At 50.6% G+C, this 27,859-nt stretch overlaps 1 protein-coding gene across 1 annotated transcript in view; it reads right to left on the reverse strand.

Annotated features, from left to right (window-relative positions):
- Positions 1-27,859, reverse strand: part of TBL1XR1 (transducin beta like 1 X-linked receptor 1) — a 405,824-nt gene that overhangs the window by 148,355 nt on the left and 229,610 nt on the right. Inside the window, 1 exon segment of the mRNA XM_030216860.1 lies at positions 18,795-18,927. Coding sequence (XP_030072720.1) covers positions 18,795-18,927 — 133 coding nt within the window.

Genomic DNA, 27,859 nt, shown 5'->3' on the forward strand with positions numbered 1-27,859 from the left:
GATTTATTAAACAAATCTAGAAGAGGGCCCGCCAGAACCTCTCTGAGCTCCCTCAATATCCTGGGATGGATTCTCTCCGGTTCCATGGCTTTGTCCACCTTCACATTTTCAAGTTTATAAATGCTTTCTTCGGTGACCAGTGCTATGTCCCCTCCATTCTCATATTAACCTTTGCCAGGCAATTGTGGTCCTTCTCCAGAGTTTCTCGCATGTGGGAGTAGAGGAGTGTGGTAGCCGTGTTAGTCCACTCTTAAGGTTATCAATAGAAATCAAACAAATAAAACATGGAAAAGAAAATAAGATGATACCTTTTTATTGGACATAACTTAATACATTTCTTGATTAGCTTTCGAAGGTTGCCCTTCTTCGTCAGATCGGAAATAAGCAAATGTGCTAGCTGACAGTGTATATAAGTGAAAACATTCAAGCATTACTATGATAGTCTGACAGGGTGGGAGGATGGGGGTGGGTCAGAGGTATGCATGGGGACATCAAAGCATATCATTGATATTCCACACCCATCCTGTTAGAATATCAATGATATGCTTTGATGTCCCCATGCATACCTCTGACCCACCCCCATCCTCCCACCCTGTCAGACTATCATAGTAATGCTTGAATGTTTTCACTTATATACACTGTCAGCTAGCACATTTGCTTATTTCCGATCTGACGAAGAAGGGCAACCTTCGAAAGCTAATCAAGAAATGTATTAAGTTATGTCCAATAAAAAAGGTATCATCGCATGTGGGAGAAAAGCCCGAGCCTGTAATGTATTGAGCTGGGCTCCTATGTACTCCAATCAATGAACTGGGAGAAAGTGGAACTTGGGGTAACTCCAACCACCAAATAGTTAGGCACATTGACTGTTATCGCTCCGTCCTGTGATGTGCTCTTGACCAGCCAACCATCCAGACAGGGAAACACATGCACTTCCATACTGCGCAAATATGCTGCAACTACTGCTAGACACTTGGTAAATACCCTGGAAGCTGGTTCAAGGTCAAAAGGCAGAATGCAATACAGGTAGTGGTGTTTCCCTATATGGAATCTGAGATATTCCCTGTGACTGGGACGTTTTGAAATGTGGGTATAGACATCCAAGTCCAGAGAGCACAGCCAATATTTTTCCTAAATCATGATAAGAAGAGTGCCCAGGGAATCAACCTGAACTTTTCTTTGACCAGGAATTTGTTCAAGGCCCTTGGGTCTAGGATGGGGCAAAATCCCCCTGTCTTTTTGAGCACAAGGAAGTACCTGGAACAGAATAACTTCCATCCTCTCCTGCTGGCATAGGCTCAACCACATTAGACTGTACAAGGACAGAGATTTCCTCTACAAGTACCTGCTTGTGCCAAGGGCTGATGAGATGCTCTTGGTGGGCAATTTGGTGGTCTTTGACACCAATGCAGGGTGCAACTAATATAAACTATTTGAAGAACGCACCGGTCAGAGGTTACAAGGGGCCACCTGGGAAGGCTGAGCTGAGGGGGAAGGAGTGGGAGGTACAAGACAGGGTTTCCTTACACTGTGGCTGTAACTGAGCTACCTTAAGTCAATAAATAGCCTGGGTAGCTTGCTGGGTCAGGAGGGTGAGGCCCAGAGGGAGCAGGAAGTTAAAAGCCACCTGGCAGGAAAGAACAGAGGCCCTGAGAGAAGTCCTCCACCCTATGTTTCCACTAAAAGTGGAAGCTGTAGAAGCTCTCCTAAGTTTATCTTGGAATCCTGCTTAAAAGTATACTTTGGACTTTAGGGCTGGGTAATGCTCAATTGTTCAAATACTGAAGCGCAGAACTTTAACTCAGACTCCAGGTCAGAGACCAGCTGTTTATGCTGTCTGACAGTCAGACTAGTGCATGCTGTGGACCTGTAGAAACAGGCTTGCTTATTTCCTCTCATCTGTGAGGAGAACAGGATACCCTTCCCTGTGTATCAATAAAGTGCCTTGTTTTACTTTCAACCCTCTTGTGTGACTGTAGTTTATTAAGGGCCCAGGCCTGTTCACTAGTCACACTATCATAATGCAGTATAGCAAAGATATTTACCTGTAGCAGGTATTCTCGGAGGACAGCAGGCTGATTATTCTCACACATGGGTCGACGTCCAAATCGGTCTGGGAATCTGCATTTGACATAGCAAAATCAAAAAGTTTGCTACAGCCTTCTGGCACGTGTGCAGCACGCACCGCCCATGTGCAGACTTCCCGCCAGCCACACAAGCGTGTACCTCAGTTAAGTCTAAAAGCATAAACAAATAACTCCAAGGGGAGGTGGATGGGATTGTGAGAATCTGTTGTCCTCGGAGAATACCTGCTACAGGTAAGAATCTTCGCTTTCTCTGAGGACAAGTAGGCTAAACTATTCTCATACGTGGGGTATCCCTAGCACCCAGGCTCACCCAAAACAACATTGGTCAATTGGGCCTCGCAACGGCAAGGACATAACGTAGATTAACCTGAAACTATATACAGCTGGCTGAGAGTGCAGCCCGGAACAGAATAAAACGGACATAGGTGGGTGGAGTTGGATTCTAAGCCCCAAACAGATTCTGCAGCACCGACTGCCCGAACCGACTGTCACACCGGGTATCCTGTTCAAGACAGTAATGTGAAGTGAATGTGTGGACTGAAGACCACGTTGCAGCTTTGCAAATCTCTTCAATGGAGGCTTACTAAGTGAGCCACCGACACAGCCATGGCTCTGACATTATGAGCCGTGACATGGCCCTCCAGAGTCAGCCTAGCTTGGGCATAACTGAATGAAATGCAATCTGCTAGCCAATTGGAAATTGTGTTTTCCGATGGCGACTCCCTTCCTGTTGGGATCAAAAGCAACAAACGACTGGATGGACTGTCTAAAGGGCTTCGTCCGCTCCATGTAAAAGGTCAATGCTCTCTTGCAGTCCAAGGTGTGCAAGTTGCTTTCGCCAGGGTAGGCATGAGGACGGGTAAGAATGTTGGTAAGACAATCGACTAGTTCAGATGGAACTCAGACACCACCTTTTGAAGGATTTAGGGTGCGTGCGGAGGACTACTCTGTTGTCACTGACCATATGAGCTGAAGTAACAGCCACCAAGAAAATGAACTTCCAGGTCAAGTACTTCAGATAGCAGGAATTCAGTGGTTCAAAAGGAGCTTTCATCAGCTGGGTGAGAACGACGTTGAGATCCCACGACAGTGGAGGTTTGACAGGGGGCTTTGACAAAAGCAAACCTCTCATTAAGTGAACTAAAGGCTGTCCAGAGATTATCTACACACTGATCATAAGCACTAATTTGTACTGAGAGAAACCCTTACGGAGATGGTCGAGACCAGACTCTGACAAATGTAGAAGGTATCCAAGCAGGGTCTGTGTAGGACAAGAGAGAGGATCTAGGGTCCTGCTATCATACCAGATGATAAACCTCCTCCATTTAAAAGAATAACACCTCTTCGTGGAATCTTTCCTGGAAGCAAGCAAGACCCGAGAGACACCCTCTGAAAGACCCAAGGAGGTAAAATTCTAAGTTCTCAACATCCAGTCCGTGAGAGCCATAGACTGGAGGTTGGGTGATGAGGGTTGGAAAACACTCCAATCTCCATGGTTCTTCGGAGGACAACACCAGAAGAGGAGGAAAACAAATCGGACATGGCCAGTAGGGTGCATCAGGATCATGGCTCTGCGGTCTTGCTTGAGTTTCAGTAAAGTCTTCCCTACTAGAGGTATGGGAGGATACGCATACAGAACGTAGGAGAAAGGCATCTGATGTTAGTCTGTCATGGGTCTGAAGCCTGGAACACAACTGAGGGACCTTGTGATTGATTTTAGTGGCAAAAAGATCCACTGAGGGGGGTGCCCCACGCTTGGAAGATTTTGCGGGCTACGCCCATACTGAGCAACCACTGGTGAGGCTGCATTATCTTGCTCAGCCTGTCGGCCAGACTATTGTTTACACCTGCCAGATAAGTGGCTTGGAGAAACATGCCGTGACAGCGTGCCCAAAGACACATCTGGACAGCTTCCTGACACAGAGGGCGAGATCCAGTGCCCCCTTGCTTGTTGGTGCAGTACATTGCAACCTAATTATTTGTTTGAATCAAGATAACTTGGTTGGACAGCCGATCTCTGAAAGCCTTGAGAGCGTTCCAGATCGCTCGAAGCTCCAGCAGGTTGATCTGAAGACCTGTTTCCTGGAAGGACCAGGCTCCCTGAATGTGAAATCCATTTACATGAGCTCCCCACCCCAGGAGGGAGGCATCTGTCAGCACTTTTTGCAGCTGAGGAATTTGGAATGGACGTACCATGGTCAAATTAGGCCGGATTGTCCACCACTGAAGAGAATTGTGAAAGTCGGTGGACAGCTGGATTACATCCTCTAGATTCCCCGCAGCTTGATACCACTGGGAAGCTAGGATCCATTGAACTGATCTCATATGTAGATGTGCCATGGCTGTTACATGACCTGTGGAGGCCATGTGCCCCAAGAGTCTCAGCATCTGCCGAGATGTGACTTGCTGAGACGCTCAAACCACGTACACTAGGGACAGGAGATTGCCCGTGTCTCGGGGAGATAAGTCCGAGCCGTCTTCGTGTCCAGTAGTGCTCCAATGAACTCCAATTTTTGAATAGGAGTGAGATGGTGTAAATTTATTACGAACCCTAGTAGCTCTAGAACCTGAATAGTCATCTGCATGGACTCCCGAACTCCGTCCTTCGAGGTGCTCTTCACCAGCCAATCGTCGAGATAAGGGAACACATGCACTCCCAGTCTGCGTAGCGATGCTGCGACTACTGCTAGGCACTTTGTAAACACTCTGGGCGCAGACGCCAGGCCAAAGGGTAGTACACGGTACTAAGTGCTGTGTTCCCAGCAGAAATCTAAGATACTTCCTGTGAACTGGAAGTATCGAGATATGTGTGTAAGCATCCTTTAAGTCCAGAGAGCATAGCCAATTGTTTTCCTGAATCAAGGGAAGAAGGGTGCCTACGGAAACCATCCTGAACTTTTCTCAGACTAGAAATTTGTTCAGGGCCCTTAGGTCAAGGATGGGACACACTACTACCCCCCCCCCCCCCCCCCCACCATTTTCTTTTGCACAAGTACCTGGAAATGAATTCCAGCCCTTCTTCCCCTGGTGGAACGGGTTCGAATGCATGGGCCTTTAGAAAGGCGGAGAGTTCCTCTGCAAGTACCTGCCTGTGCTGGGAGCTGCATGAATGAGCTCCCGGTAGGCAATTTGGAGGTTTGGATTCCAGACTGAGACTATTTGAAGAACCCACCGGTCAGAGGTTACGAGAGGCCATCTTTGGTGAAAAAGTATTAACCTCCCTCCAATCGGCAAGTCGTCCGGCACGGACACATTTACTGTGGCTATGCTTCGCTAGAGCCAGTCAAAGGCCCGTCTCTTGCTTTTGCTGGGGAGCAGCAGGGGCCTTAGGCGCATGCTGTTGACGAGAACGAGCACGCCAGGGCTGAGCCTGAATAGGCTGTCGGGACGCCGGAGAGTACCTACGCCTAGCAAAGGAATAGGGAGCACTCTGCACCCCCCCCCCCCCCCCCAAAAAAAAACAAAACCTCCTGGTTGAGGAGGCTGTAGCAGAAGGCGCCCGGCGGGAGAGAGAAGCCATAGCATCATCGTGCTTTTTGATCTGGTCGACCAGATCTTCCACCTTCTCTCCAAAAAGATTATCCCCCCAGCAAGGTACATCCGCCATCCTCTGCTGGACCGAATGATCCAGGTCAGAAACACGCAGCCATGAGAGTGTATGCATCGCAATACCCTGTGCAGATATTCTGGATGCCACATCAAAAGAATTGTAAGCGCCCCCCCCGGCCAGGAATTTACAACACACCTTCTGCTGCGACCACCTGGCGAAAAGGCTCACCCAGCTCTGGAGGGAGGGCTTCAACTAAGGTAGACAGCTGCCTCACCGAGTTCCACAAGTGAATGCTCGTGAACAGCTGGTAAGATTGAATATGGGCAGTGAGCATAGCGGCCTGATACGTCTTCCTCCCAAAAGAATCCAAGGCCCTAGCTTCATTGCCTAGGGGCGCAAAAGTATAGTCTCTAGTACTCTTGGCCTTCTTGAGGGTGGAGTCCACCACCATGGAATTGTCAGGTAACTGAGACCTCATCAACACAGGTTCACCGTGGATCCGATACTGGGAATCAGTCTTCTTAGGGATCACAGGACCAAACAGAGGGAACGACCAGTTTCGCATAAGGACTTCCTTGAGTACCTTATGCAAATGCACAGTCACTGCCTCATTAGGTGGAGAGGTGTAGTCCAGGACCTCAGCATCAAACAAGGAAAGGAGAGGCTCTCAGGGGGAGACAGACTCCTTTCAGATAGAGGGAAAGGTTCAGAGGGAATCCCAAAAGACTCACTGGAGGAAAAGTATCTGGGATCCTCTAACTCAGAGCACTCCTCTTCAGTATCGGAAAAAACTTCACTAAGGGACCTCCGAGACTGAACCTGCCTTGACACCGAGGACCAACGTCCTCGATGACGTCGAGGGGGCAACACCCGCATGGCCTGCATTGAAGCATCCTCCAACGACGTCGCTGGGGAGTTGACCTGAGTGGCAGCAGACACCGGAGCCTCAGCGGCACTGAAGTCGGGGACTGCACCACAGGCGAAGGGCCAGACTCCGGTGAAGCATACGGCACGGAAGGCGCAAGCACCCCTGACACTGAATCAGACTGGCACAGGAGTCCTTCCAGAAGTTCTGGAAATAGAGCCCAGATGCGCTTGTCGAGAGTCGCCATTGGAGAAGGCTGGGGGGCAGGTGAAGCAGCCAGTGGCAGAATCGGTGAAGGCTCAGGAGCAGGAACCAGACTGCTAAGAGCTCGACACACTGCCACCTCCTGTATGGAGGGGGAGCGGCTCTTTTGGCGCCAACGCTTCTCAGGTGCTGAATCCTTCGACGCCACAGAGCTCCCAGCAACATGTGTTGAGAGAGAACAGTGACGGTGCTTCTTAGCCTTTGCTCGATGCCCGTCACCGAGGCTCCTCGCTGCCGAGGATGACATCGAATCTGACGATGGTTGCTCCCAGGGGCCTGCACAGCAGGAGGCCTCCAGACAGGTGGAGACCCACTCGATGCCTCACTGCTCCCAGCATGTCTAGATCTCTCAGCAGCCATTACCTCTGCTCCTGACATTGATGCATCCCTCGATGTCGACTCCACCGACCTCAGCCCCAAGAGGTTTCTCACACTGGGCTTCTTGAGCTAGCTGAATCCGCTTCTTCATACGAACACACAGAGCACAACAAGCTGGGCTATGGTCAGGCCAAGGCACTCGATACACCAAGAATGAGTATCTGTACCTGAGATGGTCCGCTTGCACCAAGTACAACGTTTGAAGCCACTGGGTGTCTTAAAACTTTAAACCAGGCAAAATAGAACTGGGGAAATAAGGGAAAACTTTTTTTTAACAAAACAAAGAAGAGGGAAAAACACAACGAAAAATTGCTGAAAATGAAGGATCTTTTTCCCAGGCAAAAACGAGGCGCACAGGACGAACCTGCTGCACCTCGTCACGGGGAAAAAAAAAAACTGAGGAACGCGCATGCACGCCAGAAGGCTTTAGCAAAGTTTTTGTTTTTGCTATGGCAAATGCTGATTCCCAGGCCAATGCGGACTTTGACCCACGTGTGAGAATAGCTCAGCCCGCTTGTCCTCAGAAAATCTATTTTGTGTTCCTCTTTATGTTAACTTTTGTATATTGTAAATGCTACCTTTTTCCCCCTTTATTTTTGCAGCCACTTACTTAAAGAACCATATAAGTTTCCTTTTCCTCTTGCTATTCCTTAAATAAAGATCTGTTGCCCTCTTTATAGCCCATTTCAGTTTAGCCACTATCCTTCCACTTCCTTTATTTCTTCACACCCTGCCAGCTCCTCCTTCAAGTACTTCTCCATTTTTGCTCATCTGCATGTTTAAATCTAGGACATTGAGTCTGGTGTGACTGGACTTTACTTCAGCTCTTATATTAAATCATACTGTGCAATGACCACTGCTGCCCAGGTGGGCACCCACCTGGACATTAGAGAGATTCTCTCCATCCATGAGTATTAAATACAAGTCATCCAGTATCATTTATTTGTTACATTTGTATCTCACATTTTCCCACCTATTTGCAGGCTCAATGTGGCTTACATAGTACCATAGAGGCGATCGCCAATACCGGTTATAACAAATACAAAGTGAGGTTGTGGTAAAGTAATGAATGACAGACACATTGGAGAATCGTAAGAAGAGTTAGGTAATGTCCAGTATGAGCTTTGGTTTTGTTGTGCTGCTGGGTTAAGGCATTTAAATTGGATTGTTAGGATAAGCCTTTTTGAACAAGTTAGTTTTTAGTAATTTCAGGTGGTTATATGTTGTCAATCCAAAGCTCTGCTGCACGACTCATTTTCCACCAAAGTCGCTTTGCTCACATTAGCCCTCTCCACTGGCTCCCTATCCGTTTCCACATTCAATTCAAACTTCTTTTACTGACCTATAAGTGTATTCACTCCGCTGCTCCCCAGTACCTCTCCACTCTTGTCTCTCCCTACACCCCTCCTCGAGCACTCCGTTCTGTTGACAAATCTCTCGTCTGTCCCCTTCTCCTCTACTGCTAATTCCAGACTCCGTTCCTTCTATCTCGCTGCACCACATGCCTGGAATAGACTTACCAAGCATGTACGCCTAGCCCCGTCTTCGGCCATTTTTAAGTCCAAGCTAAAAGCCCACCTCTTTGACGCTGCTTTTGAGTCCTAACCATTGCTCACTTGCCTGTACCTTTATCCCCTCGCCTCTTAATTGTTTTGTTACCTGTCTTATTTAGATTGTAAGCTCTTTGAGCAGGGACTGTCTTTATGTGTATGATGTACAGCGCTGCATATGCCTTGTAGCGCTATAGAAGTTAAGTAGTAGTAGTTTTCACAGCTTTTGGTAATACATTCCACAGTTGTGTGCTTATGCGGGATGCATAGGTTGATTTGTATTTGAGTCTTTTGCAGCTTGGGTGATGGAGATTTAGGTATGTTCTTGTTGATCTTAATGTGTTTCTGGTTGGTAGGTCTATGAGGTCTGTCATGTAACCCGGGGCTTCTTCGTAAATGATTTTGTGAACCAGGGTGCAGATTTTGAACAGTTTAGAGAGATCATTAGAAATAATGAATAATATACAGCATCAAATATATTCACTCCATACAGCGAATGCTACATACCTGTAGAAGGTATTCTCCGAGGACAGCAGGCTGATTGTTCTCACTGATGGGTGACGTCCACGGCAGCCCCTCCAATCGGAAACTTCTCTAGCAAAGTCCTTTGCTAGTCCTCGCGCGCCCGCGCGCACCGCGCATGCGCGGCCGTCTTCCCGCCCGAAACCGGCTCGAGCCGGCCAGTCCAGTATGTAGCAAGACAATACACTTCAAGGGAAGACACAACTCCAAAGGGGAGGCGGGCGGGTTTGTGAGAACAATCAGCCTGCTGTCCTCAGAGAATACCTTCTACAGGTATGTAGCATTCGCTTTCTCCGAGGACAAGCAGGCTGCTTGTTCTCACTGATGGGGTATCCCTAGCCCCCAGGCTCACTCAACACAACAACCATGGTCAATTGGACCTCGCAACGGCTGAGGACATAACTGAGATTGACCTAAAAAATTTACCAACTAACTGAGAGTGCAGCCTGGAACAGAACAAACAGGGCCTCGGGGGGTGGAGTTGGATCCTAAAGCCCGACAGGTTCTGAAGAACTGACTGCCCGAACCGACTGTCGCGTCGGGTATCCTGCTGCAGGCAGTAATGAGATGTGAATGTGTGGACAGATGACCACGTCGCAGCTTTGCAAATTTCTTCAATGGAGGCTGACTTCAAGTGGGCTACCGACGCAGCCATGGCTCTAACATTATGAGCCGTGACATGACCCTCAAGAGCAGCCCCGCCTGGGCGTAAGTGAAGGAAATGCAATCTGCTAGCCAATTGGATATGGTGCGTTTCCCTACAGCCACTCCCCTCCTATTGGGATCAAAAGAAACAAACAATTGGGCGGACTGTCTGTGGGGCTGTGTCCGCTCCAGGTAGAAGGCCAATGCTCTCTTGCAGTCCAATGTGTGCAGCTGACGTTCAGCAGGGCAGGAATGAGGACGGGGAAAGAATGTTGGCAAGACAATTGACTGGTTCAGATGGAACTCCGACACGACCTTTGGCAAGAACTTAGGGTGAGTGCGGAGGACTACTCTGTTATGATGAAATTTGGTGTAAGGGGCCTGGGCTACCAGGGCCTGAAGCTCACTGACTCTACGAGCTGAAGTAACTGCCACCAAGAAAATGACCTTCCAGGTCAAGTACTTCAGATGGCAGGAATTCAGTGGCTCAAAAGGAGGTTTCATCAGCTGGGTGAGAACGACATTGAGATCCCATGACACTGTAGGAGGCTTGACAGGGGGCTTTGACAAAAGCAAACATGAAGCGAACAACTAAAGGCTGTCCTGAGATCGGCTTACCTTCCACATGGTAATGGTATGCACTGATTGCGCTAAGGTGAACTCTTACAGAGTTGGTCTTGAGACCAGACTCAGACAAGTGCAGAAGGTATTCAAGCAGGGTCTGTGTAGGACAAGAGCGAGGAGCTAGGGCCTTGCTGTCACACCAGACGGCAAACCTCCTCCATAGAAAGAAGTAACTCCTCTTAGTGGAATCTTTCCTGGAAGCAAGCAAGACGCGGGAGACACCCTCTGACAGACCCAAAGAGGCAAAGTCTACGCTCTCAACATCCAGGCCGTGAGAGCCAGGGACCGGAGGCTGGGATGCAGAAGAGCCCCTTCGTCCTGCGTGATGAGGGTCGGAAAACACTCCAATCTCCACGGTTCTTCTGAGGATAACTCCAGAAGAAGAGGGAACCAGATCTGACGCGGCCAAAAAGGAGCAATCAGAATCATGGTGCCTCGATCCTGCTTGAGTTTCAGCAAAGTCTTGCCCACCAGAGGAATGGGAGGATAAGCATACAGCAGGCCCTCCCCCCAATCCAGGAGGAAGGCATCCGATGCCAGTCTGCCGGGGGCCTGAAGCCTGGAACAGAACTGAGGGACTTTGTGGTTCACTCGAGATGCGAAGAGATCCACCAAGGGGGTGCCCCACGCTTGGAAGATCTGACGCACCACTCTGGAGTTGAGCGACCACTCGTGAGGTTGCATAATCCGGCTCAGTCTGTCGGCCAGACTGTTGTTTACGCCTGCCAGATATGTGGCTTGGAGCACCATGCCGAGACGGCGAGCCCAGAGCCACATGCTGACGGCTTCCTGACACAGGGGGCGAGATCCGGTGCCCCCCTGCTTGTTGACATAGTACATGGCAACCTGGTTGTCTGTCTGAATTTGGATAATTTGATGGGACAGCCGATCTCTGAAAGCCTTCAGAGCGTTCCAGATCGCTCGCAACTCCAGGAGATTGATCTGTAGACCGCGTTCCTGGAGGGACCAGCTTCCTTGGGTGTGAAGCCCATCGACATGAGCTCCCCATCCCAGGAGAGACGCATCCGTTGTCAGCACTTTTTGTGGCTGAGGAATTTGGAAAGGACGTCCCAGAGTCAAATTGGACCAGATTGTCCACCAATACAGGGATTCGAGAAAACTCGTGGACAGGTGGATCACGTCTTCTAGACCCCCAGCAGCCTGATACCACTGGGAGGCTAGGGTCCATTGAGCAGATCTCATGTGAAGACGGGCCATGGGAGTCACATGAACTGTGGAGGCCATGTGGCCCAGCAATCTCAACATCTGCCGAGCTGTGATCTGCTGGGACGCTCGCACCCGCGAGACGAGGGACAACAAGTTGTTGGCCCTCGCCTCTGGGAGATAGGCGCGAGCCGTCCGAGAATCCAGCAGAGCTCCTATGAATTCGAGCTTCTGCACTGGGAGAAAATGGGACTTTGGATAATTTATCACAAACCCCAGTAGCTCCAGGAGGCGAATAGTCATCTGCATGGACAGCAGGGCTCCTGCCTCGGATGTGTTCTTCACCAGCCAATCGTCGAGATATGGGAACACGTGCACCCCCAGCCTGCGAAGTGCCGCTGCTACCACAGCCAGGCACTTTGTGAACACCCTGGGCGCAGAGGCGAGCCCAAAGGGCAGCACACAGTACTGGAAGTGACGTGTGCCCAGTTGAAATCGCAGATACTGTCTGTGAGCTGGCAGTATCGGGATGTGTGTGTAGGCATCCTTCAAGTCCAGAGAGCATAGCCAATCGTTTTGCTGAATCATGGGGAGAAGGGTGCCCAGGGAAAGCATCCTGAACTTTTCTTTTACGAGATATTTGTTCAGGGCCCTTAGGTCTAGGATGGGACGCATCCCCCCTGTTTTCTTTTCCACAAGGAAGTACCTGGAATAGAATCCCAGCCCTTCTTGCCCGGATGGCACGGGCTCGACCGCATTGGCGCTGAGAAGGGCGGAGAGTTCCTCTGCAAGTACCTGCTTGTGCTGGAAGCTGTAAGACTGAGCTCCCGGTGGGCAATTTGGAGGTTTTGAGGCCAAATTGAGGGTGTATCCCTGCCGGACTATTTGAAGAACCCACTGGTCGGAGGTTATGAGAGGCCACCTTTGGTGAAAAGCTTTCAACCTCCCCCCGACTGGTAGGTCGCCCGGCACTGACACTTGGATGTCGGCTATGCTCTGCTGGAGCCAGTCAAAAGCTCGCCCCTTGCTTTTGCTGGGGAGCCGATGGGCCTGGCTGAGGCGCACGCTGCTGACGAGAGCGAGCGCGCTGGGGCTTAGCCTGGGCCGCAGGCTGTCGAGAAGGAGGATTGTACCTACGCTTACCAGAAGAGTAGGGAACAGTCTTCCTTCCCCCGAAAAATCTTCTACCTGTAGAGGTAGATGCTGAAGGCTGCCGGCGGGAGAACTTGTCGAATGCGGTGTCCCGCTGGTGGAGAGACTCTACCACCTGTTCGACTTTCTCTCCAAAAATGTTGTCCGCACGGCAAGGCGAGTCCGCAATCCGCTGCTGGAGTCTATTCTCCAGGTCGGCGGCACGCAGCCATGAGAGCCTGCGCATCACCACACCTTGAGCAGCGGCCCTGGACGCAACATCAAAGGTGTCATACACCCCTCTGGCCAGGAATTTTCTGCACGCCTTCAGCTGCCTGACCACCTCCTGAAAAGGCTTGGCCTGCTCGGGGGGGAGAGCATCAACTAAGCCCGCCAACTGCCGCACATTGTTCCGCATGTGTATGCTTGTGTAGAGCTGGTAAGACTGGATTTTGGCCACGAGCATAGAGGAATGGTAGGCCTTCCTCCCAAAGGAGTCTAAGGTTCTAGAGTCTTTGCCCGGGGGCGCCGAAGCATGCTCCCTAGAACTCTTAGCCTTCTTTAGGGCCAGATCCACAACTCCAGAATCATGAGGCAACTGGGTGCGCATCAGATCTGGGTCCCCATGGATCCGGTACTGGGACTCGATCTTCTTGGGGATGTGGGGATTAGTTAGAGGTTTTGTCCAGTTCGCAAGCAATGTCTTTTTGAGGACATGGTGCAAGGGAACAGTGGACGCTTCCTTAGGTGGAGAAGGATAGTCCAGGAGCTCAAACATTTCAGCCCTGGCTCGTCCTCCACAACCACCGGGAAGGGGATGGCCGTAGACATCTCCCGGACAAAGGAAGCGAAAGACAGACTCTCAGGAGGAGAAAGCTGTCTTTCAGGAGAGGGAGTGGGATCAGAAGGAAGACCCTCAGACTCCTCGTCAGAGAAATATCTGGGGTCTTCCTCTTCCTCCCACGAGGCCTCACCCTCGGTGTCAGACACAAGTTCACGAACCTGTGTCTGCAACCTCGGCCCGGCTCGACTCGGTGGAGCCACGTCCACGATGGGGGCGTCGAGAGGTAGACTCCCTCGCCCGCATCGGCGAAGCTCCCTCCGCCGACGTAGTCGGGGAGCCCCTCCTGGGAGGTGGGCCGCAGTCGGCACCCGCACGCGGTACCGACGTCGGGGACCTCACCCCGGGCGATGGGCCAGCCGGCGCCACGCTCGACGGTACCGGAGGCGCAAGCACCGCCGGTACCGGAGGGGTAGGGCGCAACAGCTCTCCCAGAATCTCTGGGAGAACGGCCCAGAGGCTCTCGTTCAGAGCGGCTGCAGAGAAAGGCAAAGAGGTCGATGCAGGCGTCGACGTCAGAACCTGTTCCGGGCGAGGAGGCTGTTCCGGGCTGTCCAGAGTGGAGCGCATCGACACCTCCTGAACAGAGGGTGAGCGGTCCTCTCGGTGCCGATGCCTGCTGGGTGCCGACTCCCTCGGCGACCCAGAGCTCTCGGTGCCGACGCGGGGAGGCGACCGGTGTCGATGCTTCTTCGATTTCTTCCGAAGCATGTCACCCGGAGCTCCCCGGCACCGACGAGGAGGACGTAGAATCCAGCCGTCGCTTCCTCGGGCCGAGGCCGAAGGAGGTCGGTCTCGGGGGGCTGTACCGCAGGAGCCCTCAGGGTAGGAGGAGACCCACCCGAAGGCTCACCGCCACCAGCAGGGGAATGGACAGCCCTCACCTGCACTCCTTACGATGCACCACCGTCCGACGACATCAGCAGACGACGGTCCCGGTACCACCGACGTCGATGCAGCTATCCGATGTCTCGGCGCCGATGCAGAGGCCCGATGCCTCGATGCACTCGATGCAGGGGCGGCCGAGGAAGATGGTCTGGACGCTGACGACGTCGATGCACTCGAAGATCCCGGTGCCGATGCCGACGAAGAGCCCGAGAACAAACGTTCCACTGGGCTAATCTCGCTACCTGAGTCCGCCTTTGAAGCAGGGAACACAGACTACAGTTCTGAGGGCGGTGCTCGGGCCCCCAGACACTGAAGACACGACGAGTGTCGATCAGTGAGCGAGATAACCCGGGCGCACTGGGTGCACTTCTTGAAGCCGCTGGAAGGCTTCGATGTCATGGGCGGAAAAATCACGCCGGCGAAATCAAAGTCCGAAATGATGGAAAAAGAGCACCAAAGATTTAAAGGGAGAAAATCTCGACCGAGGGCCGAAAGAGGCCTACCCCGACGACGAAAGAAAACTTATCGGGGCAAAAGCTGGAGTACGGGAAGGGTAACACGAAAACCGGAGCACTTCCCGACACTTTAGAAGACTTTTCCGAAGAAAAAACACGTCAAAATAATTTTGGACGCGCGAGGTCGACTTTCCGGGGCTCGACACGGCGAAACACGACCGTACCGAGTGCGGACAAAAGAAGACTGGCCGGCTCGAGCCGGTTTCGGGCGGGAAGACGGCCGCGCATGCGCGGTGCGCGCGGGCCGCGCGAGGACTAGCAAAGGACTTTGCTAGAGAAGTTTCCGATTGGAGGGGCTGCCGTGGACGTCACCCATCAGTGAGAACAAGCAGCCTGCTTGTCCTCGGAGAATAAAATCTTGAAGAAATTTTTCCTATGCATAACTACATGTAATATGTGCTTTAAAAAAAACTTACATTTTTATTTTATTTGATGTAAGTCTCTTAAATATAAATGTAGATTATACGTTAGCAAATCCTGTGATTTTAATTTATCTTATTTTCATTTATGCTGTTCAATTTTTTTCTGCATTTATGTTACTAATATTTTTAATGTATTTATGTCATTTATTTTATATAAAATTTCTTCTTTTAAATGTTTTTTTTAGACTCATGAGGCAGGCCTGTGGCTGAAACACAGTACTGTGTCGAGTCTACAATAAAGTTTATTCTACTTTATATTAGTCTCGGCGTACTGAAGTCATTGGTCCGCTTCCTACTTTTTCTGTATCTGTACCCCGAGGGATTTTGTATTCATCCACTCTGTGGAGAGCTTTCCTCGATACTTTGTTCTTTGCATCCCGCATAGGACCGTTACAGTAGTCTAGATGGCTTAGTACCATAGATTGTACCAAAGTTGTGAAATATTTCTCTCGGGGGGAAAAAAGGTTTCACTCATTTGAGCGTCCACATTAAGTGGAACATTTTCTTCTTTGTAGTTTTCACTTGGCTCTCTACTGTGAGGTTTCAATTATGACTCCGAGAATTTTCAGGCTGTCTGAAATGGGGAGGGTGTAGTCTGAGGTGGTTATGTTGGTGGGTTTGTTCGTGTTATATTGGGATGAGAGGATGAGACTGTTTTTTTCTGCATTAAGTTTAGTTGAAATGCATTTGCCCATGAGTTCAAGACGTTTAGACAAGGTGTGGCAGGTTCGTCCTGTGCTCCTGAACTTTACTTCAGCTCTTATATTAAACCATACTGTGCAGTGACCACTGCCACCCAGGTGAGCACCCACCTGGACATTAGACATACTCTCTCCATCCATGAGTATTAAATACAGCAACAACTCACTCCTGCCTGTTGGGTTTCTTCATCATTTGTCTAAGCAAAGCCCCCTGTAGAGCATCCACTATCTTTTTACTTCTTTCCAGATTTGCAGATGGGATACTCCAATGCAGATCTGGTAGATTAAAGTCATCCAGTATCATAACCTCTCCTTTCATTCTCACCTTTGCAATATCATCCAAGTTTCTGTCCAGTTCTTCCATTTGAGTCAGAGGTCTGTAGATTACACCAGTGTGGATGAGTGCGCCATCTCCTCTTTCCAACATGATCCACAGGGCTTCCTCTTTTCCCCACACCCTGCATTTCAACTGGTTTAATGTTGTCTTTTTACAAAGAGAACTACTCCTCCCCCTTGTCTGCCACCTCTATCCCTCCCTCCCAGGCACTTGTGACCTGGATTGACCACTGTTGGAAGCAGGATGCTGGGCTAGATGGATCATTGGTCTGACCCAGTATGGCTATTCTCAAGTTCTTATCAACAAGTTATACCCAGGTTTGGCAATATCCCATTCATGGGATTCATGAGCCATGTCTCCACAATGGCCAAGTTTGTGTACACCATTAGTGTTTCCAGATCAGGAATTTATTGCCTAGACTATGATCATTTGTGCTCACAGACTGCCACCAATATTTAGAAGATTTGCTTGTATTTTGTAAAGTTTTTGTTTTGGTCACCTCCTCCCCTTTGTTAAGATCTCTATTTTTACCACTACTGTAATGTTTTGTGTTAGGGGTGACTTCAGGAAATATTTTTTTTCTATCTGCCATCCCCTTCCTCTAGTGTAAAACCCTGCCTACATATTGATTGAATTTTTCAATTAGTATATTTTTGCCTGTCTAGGGCCTGTAAACCTGTCTCTAGTGGAAGCAATCTATAATCCTTACTTATTAAAAGCCAGTAGAGAGAACAGAAGCCAGAGACTTTTTATGAGTTCAGTACCTAACATATAGCAGTTTATCAATAGATTGGTATAAAAGAAGGTCAAAAGACAAGACTAGAGCCCTACTATCGCAAAGCAAAACCAAAGTTAGACAGAGAAATATGCCAGAAATTGCTTAGCTCAGAGATTTTCAACCTTTTTTGTCTCACTGCACACTTACACAGCATTAAAATTGTCAAGGCACACCCCCACACATGGTCCAACATTTTACTTTCTAACCACACCCCTATGCATTTTACCTACTTCCACCCCCCCACACATCTTACCCCCCCCCCCCCCACACACCCTCCACACATGGCCCAGCATTTTACCTTCTCTTCCTCCCCCACTCTCACAAATAGTCTAGCATTTACCTTCTTACTCCCCTACCCTCCCAAATAATCCAGCATTTACCTTCACTCCCACCCTCACAAATAGTCCCAGCATTTACCTTCACTTCCCCCCATCACAAATAGTCCCAGCATTTACCTTCATTTCCCTCCTCCCCTCACAAATAGTCCAGCATCTCTCCCTCCTGTTCCCTCTCCAGCCAGCGACCAATCATCTCCCTGTCTCTCTTGACCCTCCACAGTGTAAGTTTTGTCTCTCTAGTGGTCGGCAGCAGCGAGCAGCAATTCATACTGCTTGCTCATGCCAACCCCCGAGTCTTCTCTAACACAGGAAGCAGAAGGTACGTTACAGAGAAAGCTCAGAGGTTAGCGCGAGCATTAGAGACCTGCACGGGGAAAGGGCTCACGAAAATCCTGCAAGAATCCCTTCCAGGCCTGTGGGATTTCTCCCGCAGGGACAGAAGCAGTTTCTGCAGGGTTCCCATGGAAGTGTAAGCTGCACCTGCATCTACCAAGTACCAAGTTCTTTGCATGCTGCCTCCTCTTCCTTGCTTTAACAACGCAGATGCAGGAAGTCTTCCATTAACCCTCTCTGCTCCAGGACTAATGTGCAGGCCTCAGCTCTGACACAGACATGAGTGAGTATCAGAGGTCACCTGACCTACTGGCACATGCATGTGGTGACCTCTCAGCAAACAGTGCTAGCGAATCAGAGACAAGTCTTCCGTGTGCGCAACGGAGTGTTTCCAACTTCCGTTTCTTCCTTGCCCGCAGTCCTGCAGCTCAAACCCAGAGAGAGAGACAGAGAGACGACCGGAACATTTTTTGAGGTACCATTAAATTCTTGTGAAGACAGGTTAGATTTCTGTCTCCATGTAACTCTACTAAGCAGGCTGTATGAATTGCTGCTCGCTGCCACCAACCGCTAAAGACAAGAAAACTTTGACCCTCAACTCCCGCAGAACAATTGTGGACCTGCACTAGTTATTGGGAAATCTAGAATCTGCAGACAGCCACATCACCTGTATGTGAAAACAGTTTCACGTTAGACTATCCCAGTGTGCCCTGAACCCCCCCCCCCCTTCCCCCTCTGGGAAAAAGAGATTTACCAACAATGGAGTCAAGTAACTTCAGCAATTAAAGTTATATGGCGGGGAGAGGGCTGGCATAGAATGGCTTAAGAAAACTAATTTTAAAATCCAACTCTTACTCTTACCCTGATGCTAAAAGATCACTAACTGGGTTCCAAGCACAGATGAACACTTCAGATTCATGACCACGCAGTACTACAGCTTTATTGGGAGGGATTTCAACATCTCCATCTACTTCCATCATGTCCGTATGATTGTCTGTGTCACAAGAAACAGCAACAGAATAAATTAAACATTAGCTTAAATTAATTATTCCCAAGTGCTAATTTTATGTACAGTACTTAAATACTGTATTTGAGACTATATTTAGTTCAATAAAAAGGTCATCTGATGTTTGTTTCTTGGCATTTATTGTCATAGACCGATGTGAACACACCAACCATTCTATTTTATCCGAAATAACCTTGAAAATGTTTTTCCAATGGAAAATGTTTTTCTTTATTTCACATATGAAAAAGAGTTTGGTTGTTCAAAGCATTTTCTAAATGACATTTCATTAGCAGAACGATCTTATGCTAATTTTAGATAGCAACACTACATCTCCCTAGGACCTTCGGGCGTAGCACCCTGCTGATTTTACTGAACACCCAGCTAACTTAACCAAAAGTGTTATATCGCTGCACAGTACTTCCCTGCCCCCACCCAGCTACTTCTTCATGCCACCTGGCTGGCAAAAATTTCTAGGGAGAAATGATGGGAAAGAAAGACCAATTGACCTAAACAGTCTACTCAGTAGTCCTCCTCCTATATGGTTTTCTAACACTTTGGGTAGATGAACAAATTGTGCTACAGACCATATAGCCATATGAAAATACTTTCTAATAAATGTAGACCTTTTGGTTGCATCAGAATAGGGAGGCCCAAGTCTCGTTTCCTAGTTTATACTGAAAAATGGGTCATGGATTTGATATACCGATTTTCTGTGGTACAACAAAGCAATTCACATATATTATATGCAGGTAACAAGGAGCTGCAGTAGGAATTGAATCTAGCACATTGCACCAACTATTAGGCTAATCCTCCACACACTTACAAATACACTATAAGCTGGTAGATAGAGGGGGGGAAAAAATAAGGAGATATCTATTTTACTGTTGCTGCCATTACATTGAAAAATATATACAGAGAGGCCAATAATGAACAGTTTGCCAGTTCTAAGTCCTGGTCTGCACTGTCCTGTTTTCCTTTTTCCATGTATCTACCAGTAAGCGTATTACCTTGACAACACATTTAAAGCTATCCTGTCAATCACATTATCTGAATCTATAGGCTAGTTTGTTGGATTCAACTAGTTTGGGGGGGGGGGGGGGGGGGGGAAGGGGGGAAAAAGCGAATGCTACATACCTGTAGAAGGTATTCTCCGAGGACAGCAGGCTGATTGTTCTCACTGATGGGTGACGTCCACGGCAGCCCCTCCAATCGGAACACTTTACTAGCAAAGGCCTTAGCTAGTCCTCGCGCGCTCATGCGCACCGCGCATGCGCGGCCGTCTTCCCGCCCAAACCGGTTCGTGTTCGTCAGTCCCGTATGTAGCAAGACAAAACAAGGGAAGACACAACTCCAAAGGGGAGGCGGGCGGGTTTGTGAGAACAATCAGCCTGCTGTCCTCGGAGAATACCTTCTACAGGTATGTAGCATTCGCTTTCCTCCGAGGACAAGCAGGCTGCTTGTTCTCACTGATGGGGTATCCCTAGCCCCCAGGCTCACTCAAAATAACAACCATGGTCAATTGGGCCTCGCAACGGCGAGGACATAACTGAGATCGACCTAAAAAATTTACCAACTAACAGAGTGCAGCCTGGAACAGAACAAACAGGGCCCTCGGGGGGTGGAGTTGGATCCTAAAGCCCAAACAGGTTCTGAAGAACTGACTGCCCGAACCGACTGTCGCGTCGGGTATCCTGCTGCAGGCAGTAATGAGATGTGAATGTGTGGACAGATGACCACGTCGCAGCTTTGCAAATTTCTTCAATAGAGGCTGACTTCAAGTGGGCTACCGACGCTGCCATGGCTCTAACATTATGAGCCGTGACATGACCCTCAAGAGCCAGCCCAGCCTGGGCGTAAGTGAAGGAAATGCAATCTGCTAGCCAATTGGATATGGTGCATTTCCCCACAGCCACTCCCCTCCTATTGGGATCAAAAGAAACAAACAATTGGGCGGACTGTCTGTGGGGCTGTGTCCGCTCCAGGTAGAAGGCCAATGCTCTCTTGCAGTCCAATGTGTGCAGCTGACGTTCAGCATGGCAGGAATGAGGACGGGGAAAGAATGTTGGCAAGACAATTGACTGGTTCAGATGGAACTCCGACACAACCTTTGGCAAGAACTTAAGGTGAGTGCGGAGGACTACTCTGTTATGATGAAATTTGGTGTAAGGGGCCTGGGCTACCAGGGCCTGAAGCTCACTGACTCTACGAGCTGAAGTAACTGCCACCAAGAAAATGACCTCCCAGGTCAAGTACTTCAGATGGCAGGAATTCAGTGGCTCAAAAGGAGGTTTCATCAGCTGGGTGAGAACGACATTGAGATCCCATAACACTGTAGGAGGCTTGACAGGGGGCTTTGACAAAAGCAAACCTCTCATGAAGCGAACAACTAAAGGCTGTCCCGAGATCGGCTTACCTTCCACACGGTAATGGTATGCACTGATTGCACTAAGGTGAACCTTACAGAGTTGGTCTTAAGACCAGACTCAGACAAATGCAGAAGGTATTCAAGCAGGGTCTGTGTAGGACAAGAGCGAGGATCTAGGGCCTTGCTGTCACACCAGACGGCAAACCTCCTCCATAGAAAGAAGTAACTCCTCTTAGTGGAATCTTTCCTGGAAGCAAGCAAGATGCGGGAGACACCCTCTGACAGACCCAAAGAGGCAAAGTCTATGCTCTCAACATCCAGGCCGTGAGAGCCAGGGACCGGAGGTTGGGGTGCAGAAGTGCCCCTTCGTCCTGTGTGATGAGGGTCGGAAAAGACTCCAATCTCCACGGTTCTTCGGAGGACAACTCCAGAAGAAGAGGGAACCAGATCTGACGCGGCCAAAAGGGAGCAATCAGAATCATGGTGCCTCGGTCTTGCTTGAGTTTCAACAAAGTCTTCCCCACCAGAGGTATGGGAGGATAAGCATACAGCAGACCTTCCCCCCAGTTAAGGAGGAAGGCATCCGATGCCAGTCTGCCGTGGGCCTGAAGCCTGGAACAGAACTGAGGGACTTTGTGGTTGGCTCGAGATGCGAAGAGGTCTACCAAGGGGGTGCCCCACACCTGGAAGATCTGTCGCACTACACGGGAATTGAGCGACCACTCGTGAGGTTGCATAATCCTGCTCAACCTTTCGGCCAGACTGTTGTTTATGCCTGCCAGATATGTGGCTTGGAGCACCATGCCGTGACGGCGAGCCCAGAGCCACATGCTGACGGCTTCCTGACACAGGGGGCGAGATCCGGTGCCCCCCTGCTTGTTGACGTAGTACATGGCAACCTGGTTGTCTGTCTGAATTTGGATAATTTGGTGGGACAGCCGATCTCTGAAAGCCTTCAGAGCGTTCCAGATCGCTCGCAACTCCAGAAGATTGATCTGCAGATCGCGTTCCTGGAGGGACCAGCTTCCTTGGGTGTGAAGCCCATCGACATGAGCTCCCCATCCCAGGAGAGACGCATCCGTAGTCAGCACTTTTTGCAGCTGAGGAATTTGGAAAGGGCGTCCCAGAGTCAAATTGGACCAAATTGTCCACCAATACAGGGATTTGAGAAAACTCAGCAGCCAGCAGCCTGAAACCACTGGGAAGCTAGGTTCCATTGAGCAGATCGCATGCGAAGACGAGCCATGGGAGTCACATGTACTGTGGAGGCCATGTGGCCAAGCAATCTCAACATCTGCCGAGCTGTGATAGTTGGCCCTCATCTCTGGGAGATAGGCACGAGCCGTCTGAGAATCCAGCAGAGCGCCTACGAATTTGAATCTCTGTACTGAGAGAAGATGGGACTTTGGGTAATTTATCACAAACCCCAGTAGCTCCAGGAGTCGAATAGTCATCTGCATGCACTGTAGAGCTCCTGCCTCGGATGTGTTCTTCACCAGCCAATCGTCGAGATAAGGAAACACGTGCACTCCCAGTCTGCGAAGCGCTGCTGCTACCACAGCCAGGCACTTCGTGAAAACCCTGGGCGCAGAGGCGAGCCCAAAGGGTAGCACACAGTACTGGAAGTGACGCGTTCCCAGACGGAATCAGAAATACTGTCTGTGAGCTGGAAGTATCGGGATATGCATGTAAGCATCCTTTAAGTCCAGAGAGCATAGCCAATCTTTTTCCTGAATCATGGGAAGAAGGGTGCCCAGGGAAAGCATCCTGAACTTCTCTTTGACTGGTTCAGATGTTTGTTCAGATATTTGTTCAGGGCCCTTAGGTCTAGGATGGGACGCATCCCCCCTGTTTTCTTTTCCACAAGGAAGTACCTGGAATAGAATCCCAGCCCTTCTTGCCCGGGTGGCACCGGCTCGACCGCATTGGCACTGAGAAGGGCGGAGAGTTCCTCTGCAAGTACTGCTTGTGCTGGAAGCTGAAAGACTGAGCTCCCGGTGGGCAATTTGGAGGCATGGAGGCCAAATTGAGGGCGTATCCATGCCGGACTATTTGGAGAACCCACTGGTCGGAGGTTATAAGAGGCCACCTTTGGTGAAAAGCTTTCAACCTCCCCCCGACCGGCAGATCGTCCGGCACGGAAACTTTGATCTCGGCTATGCTCTGCTGGAGCCAGTCAAAAGCTCGCCCCCTGCTTTTGCTGGGGAGCTGTGGGGCCTTGCTGAGGCGCACGCTGCTGACGAGAGCGAGCGCGCTGGGGCTTAGCCTGGGCCGCAGGCTGGCGAGAGGGAGGATTGTACCTACGCTTACCAGAAGAGTAGGGAACAGCCCTCCTTCCCCCATAAAAACGTCTACCTGATGAGGTAGATGCTGAAGGCTGCCGGCGGGAGAATTTGTCGAAAGCGTTATCCCGCTGGTGGAGCTGTTCTACCACCTGTTCGACTTTTTCTCCAAAAATGTTATCCGCACAACAAGGGAGTCTGCAATCTGCTGCTGGATCCTATTCTCCAGGTCGGAGGCACGCAGCCATGAGAGTCTGCGCATCACCACACCTTGAGCAGTGGCCCTGGACGTAACATCAAAGGTATCAAATACCCCTCTGGCCAGGAATTTCCTAAATGCCTTCAGCTGCCTGACCACCTCCTGAAATGGCTTGGCTTGCTCAGAAGGGAGCTGGTCCACCAAGTCCACCAGCTTCCGCACATTATTCCGCACATGGATGCTCGTGTAGAGCTGGTAAGATTGAATCTTGGCCACGAGCATGGAAGAATGGTAGGCCTTCCTCTCAAAGGAGTCTAAGGTTCTAGAGTCTTTGCCCGGGGGCGCCGAAGCATGCTCCCTAGAACTCTTAGCCTTCTTCAGGGCCAGATCCACCACACCAGAGTCGTGAGGCAACTGAGTGCGCATCAGCTCTGGGTCCCCATGGATCCGATATTGGGATTCTATCTTTTTGGGAATGTGGGGATTAGTTAGTGGCTTGGTCCAGTTCGCCAGCAATGTCTTTTTCAGGACATGATGCATGGGTACTGTGGACGCTTCCTTAGGTGGAGAAGGATAGTCCAAGAGCGCAAACATTTCAGCCCTTGGCTCATCCTCCACAATCACCGGGAAGGGGATGGCCGTAGACATCTCCCGGACAAAGGCCAAGAAAGACAGACTCTCGGGAGGAGAAAGCTGCCTTTCAGGGGAGGGAGTGGGGTCAGAAGGAAGGCCATCAGACTCCTCGTCAGAGAAATATCTGATGTCCTCCTCTGCCTCCCACGAGGCCTCATCATCAGTATCAGACAAGTTCACGGACCTGTGTCTGAAGCCGTGTCCGTCTCGACACCGTGGAACCATGGCCACGGTGGGAGCGTTGAGAGGTGGACTCTCTGGCCGGCAGCGGCGAAGCTCCCTCCCCCGACGTCGTCGGTGAGTTTACCTGGGAGGCAGCCGAAACAGGTACCGCAAGCGGCACCGGTACCGGGGACCTCACCCTGGGCAAAGGGCCAGCTGTCGCTTCACTTGACGGCACCGGTGGCGCAAGCACCCCCGGTACCGGAGGAGGACGCAACAGCTCTTCCAGAATGCCAGGAAGAACGGCCCAGAGACTCTCGTGCAGAGCAGCTGTAGAAAAAGACTGAGAAGCCGGTGCAGGCGTCGAGGTCAGAATCTGTTCCGGGCATGGAGGCGGTACCGGGCTGTCCGGGGTAGAGCGCACCAACACCTCCTGGATGGAGGGTGAGCGGTCCTCCTGGTGCCGATGCCTGCTGGGTGCCGACTCCCTCGGCGACCCAGAGCTCCCGGTACCAAGTCGGGAAGGTGACCGGCAACAATGCTTCTTCGACTTCTTCGAGCGAAGCATGTCACCGGAGCTCCCCGGTACCGATGAGGAGGACGTTGAATCCAGACGTCGCTTCCTCGGGGCCGGGGCCGAAGAAGGTCGATCCCGGGGGGGGGGCTGTACCGCAGGAGCCCTCAGGGCAGGAGGAGACCTACCCGAAGGCTCACCGCCACCAGCAGGGGAATGGACAGCCCTCACCTGCACTCCAGACGAAGCACCACCGTCCGACGACATCAGCACCAGAGGGGGTCCCGGTACCACCGACGCCGACGCACTCTTTCGAAGCCTCGGTACCGACGATGCAGGAGGAAGACATCTTGATGCCGTCGAATTCGATGCGGTCCCCGAAGACGTCGGTGCTGCCGACGTCGATGCACCCGACGAATCTCTAGATGCTGATGCCGTCGAAGCGCCAGAGAACAGAACGTTCCACTGGGCTAATCTCGCTACCCGAGTCCTCTTTTGCAAAAGAGCACAAAGAGTAGTGGATGCTTGGAATGCCCTCCCGCGGGAGGTGGTGGAAATGAAAACGGTAGCGGAATTCAAGCATGCGTGGGATAAGCATAAAGGAATCCTGTGCCGAAGGAATGGATCCTCAGGAGCTTAGTCAAGATCGGGAGGCGGGGATGGTGGTTGGGAGGTGGGGATAGTGCTGGACAGACTTGTACGGTCTGTGCCAGAGCCGGTGGTTAAGAGGCAGGGCTGGTGGTTGGGAGGTAAGGACAGTGCTGGGCAGACTTATACAGTCTGTGCCAGAGCCGGTGGTTGGGAGGAGGGGCAGGTGGTTGGGAGGCGGGGATAGAGCTGGGCAGACTTATACGGTCTGTGCCCTGAAGAGCACAGGTACAAATCAAAGTAGGGTATACACAAAAAGCAGCAAATATGAGTTATCTTGTTGGGCAGACTGGATGGACCGTGCAGGTCTTTTTCTGCCGTCATCTACTATGTTACTATGACTACAGGCCTGCGGGCGGTGCCCAGCCCCCAGACACTGAAGACACGAGGCGTGCCTATCAGTGAGCGAGATTATCCGGGCGCACTGGGTGCACTTCCTGAAGCCGCTGGAAGGCTTCGATGTCATGGGCGGAAAAATCGCACCGGCGAAATCAAAATTCGCGATAAGAGGCACCAAAACAAAAAGGGGAAAAAACCCGTGCGGGCGGCCAACGAGGCCGCTCCCGAAAGCGAAAGAAAACTTAAGCTGGGAAAAAACTAGAAATATGGGAAAAAAGGTTTTTGGTTTTTTTTTTAAATGAAAACACGAAAGACTCGCGAGGGTCCTCAGAGGGGTACGAAACGGCGGCAAAACACGACCGTCCTGAGCGCGGACAAAAGAAGACTGACGAACACGAGCCGGTTCGGGCGGGAAGACGACCGCGCATGCGCGGTGCGCATCAGCGCGCGAGGGCTAGCAAACGTCTTTGCTAGTGAAGATTCCGATTGGAGGGGGTGCCGTGGACGTCGCCCATCAGCAAGAACAAGCAGCCTGCTTGTCCTCGGAGAAAAATGTTTATATATGAATCTACTGACCAACATGTTTCAGTGTTGAGCCTGTCTCATACAACTTTAAAAAGCTGAAAACCAACAGATAGCCAAAAGGAGGAGAAATTTAGTCATACCTGTTAACGTTCCTTTCCTTCAGTCCTGCTAGTCCAGTGCGGAAAAGTGGGTTGAATCCCCCTATCACCAGATGGAGGTAGAGATACTGACCTATTACAGTGACATCACTGGTGATACAAGTTGGAATTCTCCAGTATGCCACAGCCAAAACAGGACTAGGTCCATAGGAACACACACCAAATAAACCTTATCGAAACCACTAAAGTGAGAATCATTAGTTCCCCCAATTTCAACTGACTATATACAAATGAGAGAGCAGAGAAGCTTGCAAGCAATTCCCATGTGCTGCAGTCTGCCAGAGCAGGCCCTTGACCAGTCTAGCAAGGCTCAGGGAAAGGAAATTAACAGGCATGACTAAAGTTCACCTTTCTTTTCATCTTTGCTACACCAGTCCACACAAATGGAATGTACCTAAGCAACCCTTACTGAGTGGGGAAGGCCCACTGAATCACTGCCCTGCCAAAAGGCAGCCTAACCCCTTGTGTGCACATCAATTTTATAATGCTTCCAGTGGTGTGCTGGTACATTTTTAACGAGAGGCTCTCTCCCCAGGTATAGCCAGCCCTGCAATTTGGGGGGTGGACAATGCATTACTCTCTCTCTTCTTCCACCCTTCATGTCAGAGATCCCTTAAACCACAGCCTTTGATATATAGATATAGATAGACAGAGCGTGCTTTTTTTTTTTTGTGCTGGTGGGTGCCGGTACAGCATACCGGAAACTTTTTTCTGAGGGCCGGCTCACCTGCCCGCCTTCAGCTCCCCAACTTTCCGTTCATGCCCCCTGCATTGAAATCTTCTACTTTTTACCCGGTCACAGGGCGAACTGGCAGTGAAATCAGTAGCAGGCTTGCCTCCTCTTTGCTTCCCTTCCCTCTCAACGTCCCGCCCTCGCGGAAAGGAAATTACATCAGAGGAAGGCAGGATGCTGAGAGGGAAGGGAAGCGACGAGGGGGCGAGCCTGCCTGCTGCTTTCACTGCCAGTTCGCCACTGCGACTTCAGGTAAAAAGTAGGAGATTTCAACGCAGTAGGCACGAACGGAAAGTCGGGGAGCTGAGGGCAGGCAGGTGAGGCTGGAACTATCTCGGGGATAGGTGGAGGCTGGGGCGAGT

This window comes from Microcaecilia unicolor, chromosome 10 (assembly GCF_901765095.1).
Source record: "Microcaecilia unicolor chromosome 10, aMicUni1.1, whole genome shotgun sequence".
Taxonomy (NCBI): Eukaryota; Metazoa; Chordata; class Amphibia; order Gymnophiona; family Siphonopidae; genus Microcaecilia; species Microcaecilia unicolor.